Source organism: Haliotis rufescens, unplaced genomic scaffold (assembly GCF_023055435.1).
Source record: "Haliotis rufescens isolate VD_foot unplaced genomic scaffold, xgHalRufe1.0.p SCAF_10, whole genome shotgun sequence".
NCBI classification, from domain to species: domain Eukaryota; kingdom Metazoa; phylum Mollusca; class Gastropoda; order Lepetellida; family Haliotidae; genus Haliotis; species Haliotis rufescens.
In genome coordinates, this window is record NW_025963780.1 from 14,504,259 (window position 1) to 14,516,393 (window position 12,135).

Sequence of the window (12,135 nt, forward strand, 5' to 3'; positions counted from 1 at the left end):
TAAAAACTTTAGACAAAATTCGTGCTGAGCAAAATTTGAGCTAAGACCACTTTCATGATCCCGGGGCCTGGATTATGTAAGTCCGGCCTTGACGAACGGTCAAAAGCAGAACGAGCTGACCACAGCGAATTGTAGCTACAAGCTAGATATATACTAGTAATTTGAACTGACGGAAACAATATTAATTTGAAAGCAAATATTTCTGTATTGTTTAAATATAATTCTTTTTAATTTATATCAGTTCAAATTGCATTGAATAAAGCTTATTTAGAAGTTAAATATATCAATTTTATTTGTAGCGTGAGGATTTTGTGGTTCATTATTGTTTATTGGCTGTTTGTATGCCACATGATCACTGTATATGCTCTTATGGATAGCGATGATTGTCGGTGAAGTGTTCCTGGTGCACCTGCTAGTGCTAATGTGGTTGCAGTGTCTCTGTAGAGAACAGTATATTCTGTTTTATGCACTGTTTCCTTATTCAATGTCAAAGTACCGGCGTTTTTAAAGATGTCCTGCAAAAGTATGTATAATTGTCTTGGGAGACTCAGAAGGTGGAATAGTAGACATGGCTGCCCAGTCAACTTCTAGAATAAAATGCTTAATTGTGTGTTCTATTTTACTTATTAACAATTCTAAAGTGTTGTATTTTGATTTCACTCATCTGACAACACACTACGATTGTACAAAGAGTATGCAGAGTAGGAGTAAGACTCAAGATTATAACCGACCCCTCGATTGTGTCATTTCCCAATTACATGGGAGGTCACTCATGTTATATTTGTTTGTTGTTTAAGCTGCACTCGGCAAATATTCCAGCTATATGACAGTGATCTGTAAATAATAGTCTGGACCAGACAATCCAGTGATTAGTCTCCTCTTGAGACAGTCTTAGTCGCCTATTACTGTAATTATGGGTTGCTGAAGACCTTTTAAAACCTGGATCTTCACAGATCCACTGATGTTAAAATCAACCATAGATTTGTATAGTCACCCGATCCTCATCAGATACCAAGTCCATCATATCAAGTAGGTGAAATAAGAAAACAAACTCACTTTTTTAAACATTATTTATTTACAAAATTATCTTGTCTTGGCAAATTTCAGACATGTTCCTTACTTTCTCTTGGGCATAAAAAGTTTCAAAGTCTGGAATCCCCTTTACAACAAACAGACCTTCACACTACATAAATACCATTTGTACGCAGTACATAACCTGAAACAAGGTGATTCTTCACATAACTGACACTGTCCATAACACAAACATAAAACTTTGAAAGCTAGTGATTTATAAACAAGATCCAGTACATTGACATTCAAACAAATTTAACTTGAAATTGAATAAGGTGAAGAATTACTGGTATATTAACATATTGATATACCTGCCATTATAGCTCTTTTCATGAACAAGCATAAAGCAGCATCTACATTACTGAGAACAGTACAAAAATTTCAAAATTTACCAATAAATCTAGCATTATTACACACCTATAGAGGTGAGGCAGAGTGAAAGATGGGTTGCTGCTTCCCGGGTGGCACTGTTCCTCCTGGCATGCACTGATATGGAGTTCAAAATACCTAATGAGTTTCACATTTCTTGAAAGTTATCCCCGAAGATGTATACAAATGACTTGATTCAAACTCAGGTCAGCACAAAAGTGTCTGTAATATTCCTATATTATGTTGTCAGGAAAGCATTGTTACACTTTGGGAGCAAACTGCTCCACTCTCTCCAGGAGGGCATCAGAGTAACCAGGGGAGTAGTATCTGAAATTACATTTAAAAATATGTATAAGTTGAATGATATATTTTCTGAGTTTATTTGAGTCAGACAATAACTGTCATCTTATCGTATTTAAGTTGCTGTGATAATATGCTATCATTGTATTGCAGATATGACAATTGCAATATAAAGCAAGTTACATATGTGAAAAACAAGCGGAAAAAAAACAAAGCTCAGCGTTATATTGGATTGAGCTTTCATTACTTGTAATTCAGGTCACAACAGTCTTGAAGCATAAGCGACAATGTGTACTTACTTGACAATTTCTTCTGGGTAGCAGTTGTTGATTGTATTGACATATTCTGCCAGAGCTGAGCCAGGTTCTGTCTTGATTTCCTGGATCTTCTTCAAACCTCCACTAGTGACAAATAATCTGCGGGCCTTAGAGTCATGGGGCAGGACTTTGCTGAACTGACCAACAACATGCTTGAGGATATTGGGAGGAGCATCATGGAGGAGGGGTTCCAGGGCAGGCAGGTGGACACACTTCTGTAGGATGTTCTTCAGGGCTTTCTTGCTCTGGAAACATCAATCAAGTATTTAAACCTAGGTGCAGAAAATGGAATAAACTCATGAAATTTCAACACTGATGAAAATTCAGAATTCTGTTTTTGTTATCGGAGGTGTTTTGTATCATTTGCCTTAATTTGTATATTCTGACAGCAAATGGTTGGTGCTTTTCTACCTTTGTCTGGAGGTCTTCTGATGCATCAGCACGGAGATAGCAATGAAGTAGTTTAGGAAGCACATTAGCCACTGCCACTGCCTTAGCATGTTCCGGTGTGTGTCGTCCAATCTGTCCAAGTGCCCACGCTCCAGCAGCCTGGATATGGTCATCCCGTTCCTCGGCCAGCGAGATGGCCAACTGTACTACTCCCTGGGTGAACAGAAAGTTGGATTAAAGATACAAAAAGAGCAAAGTAGGAATCTTTTTGTTTGAACTAAATATAACCAGAACAGAACCTTTGACTCTCAGACTGAGCTCAACAGCTTGCAACTACAAAATGATAACACTTCATGAAAACTTTAAACTTTCAGCTTTAAGAATAACATTCGCATCCCCATTCTTCAAAATCTGAAACTGTCTTTATTTTCCGTGAACAAGAACATAACTTACCTTTGATACAATGACTGCCATGGCCAGGTTTTCGGAGTGAGCTGCAACGTATCCAAGCATCATGATTCCAGGCAGTCTCACATTCCCCTTGGATTCCCCGACGTAGTCTACAACAGCTGCCACTCCACCAGCGTTGACAATCAGCTGCGACAGCTGCAAACATGCATCATATTAAATATGAATATTGTGTATTACTAACACAGAGACATTCACAATAATGTATGCTATACAGTTTTCATTTCTAAGAAGTAAAGAATCATTAAAGATAATGTTGTTCAGCAGCCTTATATCTACTGCCTGAAACCTTTACACACCGGATGAAACTAACCTCTGGTGTGTGTTTGGCGATCTCTCTGATGAGTGTAGCAACATTCTTCTTGACATATTCATCTTGGTCTTTGAGACAAGTGAGGACTGCCGGGAATATCTCTGCCTCTACCACCATCTCTGCTAAGTCCACAGAGTGTTTGGCAATCTGGCTCAGTGCTGAAAACACTTGACGCTGAAATATAGAAAACATTCATACCACTGTACAATGTCCAGAAACTAAAAACATACTTGCAAAAAATCTAAGCTTTAGAAATAAAATATATTACAAATAGCATCAATACCGATGATACATGTATGATCAAGATGCCTGTTACCTTGAGTTTTGCATCAGGGTTGAGGATCATCTGTGCAAGATGAGCAATAGCACCAGCATCAACCACGGTCTGGGCCAGCTCTGGTGAATGTTTGCAGATATCACTGAGAGCTGAAGCAGCTATTCTCTTCAGGGACAGCTCTGGTTCCTGGATGCACAACACCAACAGCGGCACTGCACCAGCATCAACCACAGCCTGGGCTAGCTCTACAATGAAAAGCAGAATGTCAGTCAATATTTTTTCCAATGGACAAGTTTAACATTTGACAGGCACCCCTCTCAAACATTAACATGAAAACATACATGAAAATGGACCAGAATAAAACAGATAATATACTTAAGGTCACCATGTCATGAGTGTAAGTTACCAAAACTTGTATCTAGTGTTCTAAAAGTAGAAAGAAAAAACATGGATAATCAACACATCTAGATATCTCCTTTGTCCTCAAAAGCTGGGCTTTCATATGTAGAAGCAGCATGAATGTCACGGTCAGGACATCATGGAATAGACAAATCCATCTTTAACATTGTTTCATATAGAGACATTTACCTCCATTGTGTCTGGCAATGTAGCCAAGAGCCCATGCTGCAGACTCCTTCACCCCGGGGTCAAACTCCTCCAGACAGATGACCAGAGCATCGAGAGCCCCGCAGTCTACCACAGACTGGGCCAGCTGAGGGGAGTGTTTGGCAACAGCTCGAAGCACAAAAGCTGCAGCCTTCTTGTAGAAACGCTGAAATGATGATCAAGAAATAGGATAAAAAATAGTTGATATTACAGTGGGGAAAATACGCCCCACACAAACTTAGGTCGTCGATGAATGAAGTTTTAAAATCATTGTAATTTCTTGCACTGTATCATAATTAAAACCAAAAATGTTCATTTCCGAAAAATAAACACAATAAAATAACAGACAAATCCAATAAGTTCACATTAAATTCAATTATTCTCTAAGTCTTTTCACATATTGTTCTACTCTTCAGCATACATAGTGATAAACACTAATTAGTTCATGTGCATTCTCATAGGAATGAAAGTATATTTCTGATAGATTATCAATACACAACAATGACTTCCTCACATTTTGTTCAGCCAGTGAGTAGACAAGCTGAGGTAAGATATCTCCTTTCACTACTGCTTCAGCTAGGTCATCGTTATAATTTGCCAGACGTCCGAGAGCCAGAGCCGCTGTCTGCTGAATAGTTGGCACTATATCCAGGAGCAGAGGACGTAGAAGCGACATAACTCCGGCATTCTGGAGTGTCTCGATGTTTTGTGGTCTTGAGGCAAGTTCAGCAACTGTCTGGACAAATTGTGTCCGACTCTTCTGGTACTGTTCAAACACTAAAACAAAGTAATTCAGAAAATCCTACAACTGTCTGAATGTGTTGTTAATTTGCAGCAGCCTATGAGACTGAACTTGGCTCTTAGCATCATTGTCAGTTGATTTCTTAGTTAATATGTTGGCAATTGTTAGCTGATTTTACAAGACCTAATAACATGTTACTAGACTTGGGCTTTAGACAAGTGGCTGAAGTCACACACATTGCTGCAGTACAGTGAGTCAGATAAGACACTCCTCACATAACATTTTCAGTTCACTAGTCATTATGATAACATATTATAGCAAAACCCTTAAAAATGGCAAATGTCTACTTGTCCTTAACTATTGGGCGGTTTGGCAAGGCCTACAGTGGTACCAATTTCTAATGCTGCTTCTTGATTTTGCTAATTGGGAATGAAGTGGGAAATAGTAATAGCAAGAAATAGCTCAATACTATGGCAACAGCTTATCTTTTGCTAACTGGGAATGAAGTGGGAAATATTATAGCAAGATATAGCTCGATACTATAGCAACAGCTTACGTGAGATTTCATATGAACAAATTTATTCATTTTGCTGTCCCCATTTTGAATTCAGATCACTGAAACTACTAAATGATTTAATCTCCAGGCCTATTTCTGACCCAGCAGACAGGGTGCGAGGGGAAAAGTAAAAAGATAGGACTAGGGTGCTGTGGACATGAAAGTTCTCGTCACCTAAGGCTTCTTCAACAAACCCTGCTGTTTGACAACTACGGTCTTCACTACAGTTAGGACCTAGCAGCATTTAACGACGAGAACCTTGTCCAGGACTAGGGTATGCCAAAGCTGAAGTCCTTAGGATTACCTTGATGGATATTTCATGTAATGTTATTTTACTCAGTAATTGAGCAATTTAAGTACACTTAATGTTACTTACACCATGTTATAGGGTTAATGATAGCAACGAGGCCAAAATAAAGGAATGCAAATTCACTCGAAATGTAAACATTGTCATAAGGCGAGATCGAAATGAAGAAATCACCAAAATGTAATCAAACTTTCACACAGTAAGTTTTGATCTATCTGAAATGTAAACGTCTTAGTGATTTGGTGAAAACCATTCTAAATACGATACCTTGTAACACTTGTCGTTGACTCATTCTGCTCTTTTACTCCGATCGACACTTGCACAAATGAACGATGGACACTCACGCTTGTTAGTTTTTACTACTGTAGAACAACGTTGCTATGAGCGGTTAGCAACAAGGACAGGACCGAAGATATGAATTTGGGCAAATTCGATTGGCCTAAATTGAAGTGTTTTACAGTAATTAAGTTTGGGCGAGAAAACATTTTCATTTATTAATTTCTGATTTATTATTCCACCATTAATTCATCAATTAAGTAATTCTTCGAGATTTCAAAAGAATTTAATATTATTCCAAAAATAGCACTAAGTTATTCAATGCAGGACTGCAACATGGCGCTCTACATGAACCGATGTGTGTCGGTCACCTCACTCTTTAAGAATTGTTCGTTTTTCGGAGCACTGTCGGTAATATTACTTATGACATATGCTTAAATTAACATATAAATATTGCACAATGAACTTTCTTGCTGTGGGATTGAAATGACAAAGTTTTATCAGGTTGATATGTGAAAATACAGTGTGTTACTGTTAATGCATGGACGTACATTGTATACGTCTTTGGTTAGGGTAAGGGGAGGCTTCCCCCTACTCTATCCTTATCCCCCCCCCCCCCCCCCCCCCCCCCACCCCCCACACACACACACACCTCTGTTTTCAGAGTATAACCTTTTTCTAAGATACCGTAGGTATTTTTAAAATACAGATGTCTTTATGATAATTTTTATCCAGATCTATAAACTTTTATACTTCAAGAAAGTTAATGTCCATTCCGCTGAACAAGGCTAACTTGTAGCCTAACGACAACGCCAAATTATGAAGAAATATAGTGGTCACTCTCCATCTTTTTGCATTGAAATATTGATAATATTTAACTTTTAAAAGATTTTAAATACATGGATCAACTCTTCATCTATAAGAAAACATTATCTTTTAGGTTAGTGGGGTTTTTTAGGAAATCGATAAAAATTATCACAAATTATGGAGATCTGGAACACAGAATATGAAACAAAACTTAATGCAACACAAGATTGTATAATGTAAATGTACATAATCCTCTATCCCTACCCAAATCATTGGTAGATCTTGCAAAAGGTATGACAAGGACTCTTTTTAAAGAAGACAGTCAAATCTTGACTAAGTGTTAAAATGAACTGAAATGTCTTCAAGTGTGTTGGTGTCACATTATGAATGTTCCAATCCTCCATATCTATGGAAGGGAAGGATGACAGGGATGTCATGTAACACATTCATGTCTGACAATTTTTTAGCAGATTTGGGGCGGTCAGGTAGCATAGTGGTTACAGCGTTTCCTTGTAACGCCGAAAGACCCAGTTTCGATTCCCAACATGGGTACAATGTGTGAAGCCCATTTCTGGTGTCACCTGCCGTGATAATGCTGGAATATTCTAAAAGCGGTGTCAAACCATATTCACTCACTCACTGTAGCAGATTTACAGCCCCACAGCAAAGGGTATTCCGCCCAAATAGCAGAACGTCCGGGTTCAACCTCCACTGAGGCAGGTAGTGGGGGTGGTAGCATTGGTTTATTTGATGTTGTCAACGACGGTGCAGCAGGTTGTTAAGGAGCAACAGTCTGGTGTTGAAGTTCAAGTAGTGCTGAAGCCAGTCTGAGGGACTCACAGTAGTCATTGCTGGCACGGCTGAGGATGATGGTTCAATCAAGTTTAATTCCTTCTGCGAGGGGGCCACAGGCTGATTACTGTTGGCATTCTGGGCCTGGATGAGGCCTCCTGCAAGAAAGGGCGGTACTGTGTACCATTAAGACCAGATGGTGATGTTGAATGCATATGGCCTGGCATATGATCAGCAACTGTGGCGTAGGGAATCAATCAGGCCAGATGCACCACTGAGGTTCTTTCAACTACAGGCCAGTTGAAGTATCTGTCGACATTCACAAAGTAGATGACCCCTTTGTAATGGAAAAAGTCAGCACAAAGACATTGAAATGGGTAGATTGGTGGCATGGGTGGGCCACAAGGTTGGGAGTGGGCCATACGGTTACAGTGATTGTAATTGTTTCTGAGGGCTGTGATAGCTGGAGTGATTCCGGGCCAGAAGACAGATGCTTCAGCTCTCGACATCATCGATGACACGCCTTGGTGAGTGGAGTGCAGTCAAGACATCCTGTCGTAGTTATGGGGTAATCATGATTCAATCCTTGTATATGGCAACCCCATCGACTGTATGTAGATGCTCAAGAGACTGATTGTAATTGCGAAGTGATGCTGGTAATTCATGGGGGAGTTCTGGCATCCCTGATTCAATCATCTCCACCAGTTTCACCATATCCTGGCCACTGTTGGTTGCTGTCCGAACCTTGTCCCGGGTGATGGACTGGAGGGAGCTGATGGACGAACAGCTGAGTGTATAACTGACTCCTCAATGCTGTCAGCATCAGCATCAGCAGCACTGTGTTTTGCACCTGGTACATGAACCAACTGGAATTTGTAGTGCAATGGTTTTTTCATTTACTTTTCGGAATTGAGCATTGGAGATATTATGTTCAAGGGATCGGTCTCCATGAGCAGTGGTTTGTTGTCGACCGCAACAGTGAGATCGTTTCAGCAAATAACAAAGTACCTGGCTTTGTCCAGTGCAACAGCAACTGCCAACACCAACAACCAAGATTACTTCATCTGCTATGAATGTGTTTGATAGCAACAAATGGATCATGAATCCCAACGAATGCATAAAACAAACATTGGAATAAACAAAAAGGCAGCAACAGTATTGTTTCAGGTAACTGGCTTAGTGAGTTCCAGTGATGGTCTTTCGACAAGGGTAATTGTTCAATGACTTGTCTTTATTGCAGCAAGTTTTTAAAGTTTGTTGTGCAGACACATTACTACAATTGGAATGTTTTCTTGTCTTGTCTTATTATTTAATTTCTAAAATGATAAATTCTCTATAAGCCTAAATCAATGTGTCTCCTTAATATTTTAATGTGCCTCTTTAAAGTTTGAAAGGCACCTAGAAAAATATTGCTGCCACTTGGAAAAACTCTAAGCTTAGAGAGCTGATATGTGTGTTTTCATGTATCTCTATTTTGACTGTTGAGTTTTCTCACTGGATTCTTTGTTACCGGTGTGATAACAAGACATTTGGGATATAATTCTGCTTAAGTTAATCAGTTGCCATATATCTTTATCTTTCTTTGGCGAGAAGTGTGTGTGAATTTGGGAAATACATGAATCTGATTGGTCAGTCAGAGGTATCAGATCACTATAACCACCTCTGATTGAGCGGACAATTTGATGACTGCACCACTCTGGAAGATAATAATAATAATAGAAAAGTACTTTTTTCTCAGTCATTGAGGCAATTTTATATAATTGTATGTACTATATTAGGTTTTGATATTCAGATCTGTGGTCACTACAATAATCAAAGTATGTGTGCACATTTTGTGCAGAAAACATGAGAGAAATCTACTCATGGAGTGTATTTCAAGTTTAGGGGACACCAGAGAGCCTATATGTGGTGCTTTTTCTATACTTTAGCCAATTGTGACATCACATTTTCTCTGTCACAATGAGCAACGTGAATTCATCATAGTGATGTGAGGTGTAGAACTAAGCCTTGCAAGGCTCTTTTACAGGGTCCTTCAGGGGTGTCCACTGCATGCTGGCATGTGCTATGTAGCTGTGCTGCATGCTCTCTATGCCTGCCATACATGCATGTAAAGCATATCGATGTGAGAAAACAAGGTTCAACAACATTAAGGCTATTATCAGCGTTTCCTGAATTGAAATCAACAACACATGGACATAACTCTTGCCGCTTCACTCAGTATCTTCGCTAAGTCCAAATAGTCTAAAAGAGTTCACATCTAATTTGTTGTGGTAGAATGGAGATAAACATACTGTGTTTTCAATTTAGAGTTACCTATAGTTTTAACCGCACAATTAAGCATTTGGAATTCAAATTAACACTTAAATCTGAGGTAACCTAGCTCTAAATTGAAATCAAAGTAGGTTTATGTCCTATATGTGGTATTGGACTGGTTCATACACAAGGGAAAGGCTGCAGTATTCTGTCTGTAGGTCATGTGCATGCTTCATGTGCAAGGGAAATGCATTCCCAGTGACATACTATTATGACTGGCTGCATATAAACCACTTTTGGCAACGATCATGTTTAAGCGTATTTTTAAATGTTTCAGCAAACACGGGCTTTGAATGTTGATGATTTTGTGACTGAAAAGAAGAAGAAAAACAAGTTCAGGCAGCACAGAGAAACTCCCAAATTTGTAAATGAGTTCTCAACTGACCAACCAAAGGGAAAGATATATGACAAGAAGCCATTTCGAATAGAGCTGACGGCAGGGAAGAAATACGCTTGGTGTGCTTGTGGGCATAGTCACACACAAGTAAGTGTGGAGCAATGTTTTAATAAACACCATATATATGTAGTGATATAGATGGATTCATAGCACATTGATTCTTTGGATGTTTCATATGTGGAGTCAGTTTGTTATTGATATTAAAACAGGTCAAGTTAAATTGCCAGTTTAATGAAGGATGTGATATTTACTTCACTCAACTATTGCTGTATGAAATATCAATGCAGTCAGTAGACATGTCATGTGAAACATGGTAAAACAGGTCAAGTTTGGCAGCCAGCTGAATCAGTCAGAATTGATTTTGTTTTGGCAGTTGTTTAATGCCACACACAGCAATATTCCAGCTACATGACCGTGATCTGTAACTGATCAGACTGTCCAGCTATTGACATCATGCGCATCAATACTATTGGGATATGATGACATGCAACCAACATTGTCACCGAGTCTGACCACAAGAGCCATTTACTCGCCTCTTGCAATAAGCAATAGCTGCTGGGGACAACTCAGTATCACCACACGTTCTTAGTATCATGAAGGTAACTACAACACATACACCAACTGAGGGCATTCCAACATTACACAAAGTGATTTTGAAGACAATTGGGAAATGTTATGTTCTGTTACGGTCTCTGTGTTAGTGTTGTGCTTCTGTTACAGCCTCTGTGTGATGGTACACACAAGACACTATGGGGGACATCAGAAAGTAAGAACATGCCCAAATGGGGTCCAGTTCGGTTTAGTGTGGAGGAAACCAAGGAGTACTGGCTATGCAACTGTAAACAGACAAACAACAGACCCTTCTGTGATGGCACACACAAGCTGCCCCACGTCCAGGCAGTCAAATAGGACAGGACGTGTTGAATCACCATGGTTACAGCACTGGGAAAAGTATAGCATGTATGTGTTTGTAACTCATTCCTCTTCATGACACCCAGATGATCATAGATGGAATGTACCTTTGGTGGCCTGGGTAGATGTGTGTGAATTTATCTCCCACATTGACTGTGGTGAGAGTGTGCGATGGTAATTGTATTATGATTCAGGCAGATTCTATTTGTGATAGAAATGTTAAGTTGTAAAACATAACTGATAGTGACTGGAAAGTTGTGGTATGTATGTAGTCAGTTCATTGTAAACTTACATATTATTGGAGAGCTTTGATTCAGTTTATTAATGCAGTATGAAGAAATCTTGTTAGAATGAGTGATATGGTTAAGAATAAAACTTGTGTTTGTCAGTGTGAAGTGTTATGGTGTTGTTTTCGGCAAACACAAAATGTGAATTATTTGACCAAGACAGGTCTTTAGCTGAGTAGGACCCAAGGTCTAAGGTACCTCCATAATGAGAACATAACAAGACTCTGATTTGTTCATGGCTTTAGAGTTAACGCTTCTCAGCTTCTGTCCATATAACCAAAGTCCCTGCCTGTGACTTATCATCTCACCCATGGCAAGGGAGTTAACTCACTGTAAAAGACCAGTTCCCACCCTTGCTGAACTGGGCTGAAATTTTGTGGCTTAATCGTAGCACCATCAGTGGGTATAACAAGTTATGTCCATTCTATGTACCTCTTATTAACCAATGAGATTCCATCTGTCATATGTTCAAACAAAATGGCGGTGCCCAGTCAATACGATCTCGCTGATAATCAAAATCTATGTTGTTTAAATTGGGTCTCACCTTGTGAAGTGCATCAAATCACTTTATCACCTTGAGTAAAAATATGAAAAGATTTGGAAAATATCTCTTGATACATACATGTAGATGACAG

The 12,135-nt window shown here is 39.2% G+C and overlaps 2 protein-coding genes across 2 annotated transcripts; one reads left to right on the forward strand and one right to left on the reverse strand.

Annotated features, from left to right (window-relative positions):
* Positions 1–1,525: 1,525 nt before the first annotated feature.
* On the reverse strand, positions 1,526–6,138 carry LOC124112102 (sperm-associated antigen 6). The gene is made up of 9 exons (XM_046472062.2): positions 5,984–6,138; positions 4,626–4,888; positions 4,094–4,277; positions 3,545–3,750; positions 3,229–3,402; positions 2,901–3,053; positions 2,469–2,660; positions 2,040–2,302; positions 1,526–1,767 (listed from the first exon to the last, which is right to left on the reverse strand). Exons 1-9 carry the CDS (start codon positions 6,006–6,008, stop codon positions 1,701–1,703), a joined length of 1,527 nt encoding a protein of 508 aa, XP_046328018.1. The 5' UTR covers positions 6,009–6,138; the 3' UTR covers positions 1,526–1,700.
* A 156-nt stretch (positions 6,139–6,294) lies between these two features.
* LOC124112103 (CDGSH iron-sulfur domain-containing protein 3, mitochondrial-like) lies at positions 6,295–11,604 on the forward strand. The gene is made up of 3 exons (XM_046472063.1): positions 6,295–6,403; positions 10,182–10,388; positions 11,022–11,604. Exons 1-3 carry the CDS (start codon positions 6,314–6,316, stop codon positions 11,208–11,210), a joined length of 486 nt encoding a protein of 161 aa, XP_046328019.1. The 5' UTR covers positions 6,295–6,313; the 3' UTR covers positions 11,211–11,604.
* Positions 11,605–12,135: the final 531 nt, after the last annotated feature.

What these genes read in the sequence shown, in the direction of transcription:
- LOC124112102 (XM_046472062.2), bottom strand. Translation starts at nt 6,008, where the DNA reads ATGAGTCAACGACAAGTGTTACAAG. An exon ending in TCGCCAAACACACACCAGAG is followed by an intron (nt 3,054 to 3,228) that starts GTTAGTTTCATC and finishes GCATGTTTGCAG; the next exon opens with CTGTCGCAGCTGATTGTCAA. An exon ending in CAGAAGACCTCCAGACAAAG is followed by an intron (nt 2,303 to 2,468) that starts GTAGAAAAGCAC and finishes TGATGTTTCCAG; the next exon opens with AGCAAGAAAGCCCTGAAGAA.
- LOC124112103 (XM_046472063.1), top strand. Translation starts at nt 6,314, where the DNA reads ATGCAGGACTGCAACATGGCGCTCTACATGAACCGATGTGTGTCGGTC. An exon ending in CGTTTTTCGGAGCACTGTCG is followed by an intron (nt 6,404 to 10,181) that starts GTAATATTACTT and finishes TAAATGTTTCAG; the next exon opens with CAAACACGGGCTTTGAATGT. An exon ending in GTGGGCATAGTCACACACAA is followed by an intron (nt 10,389 to 11,021) that starts GTAAGTGTGGAG and finishes CTTCTGTTACAG; the next exon opens with CCTCTGTGTGATGGTACACA.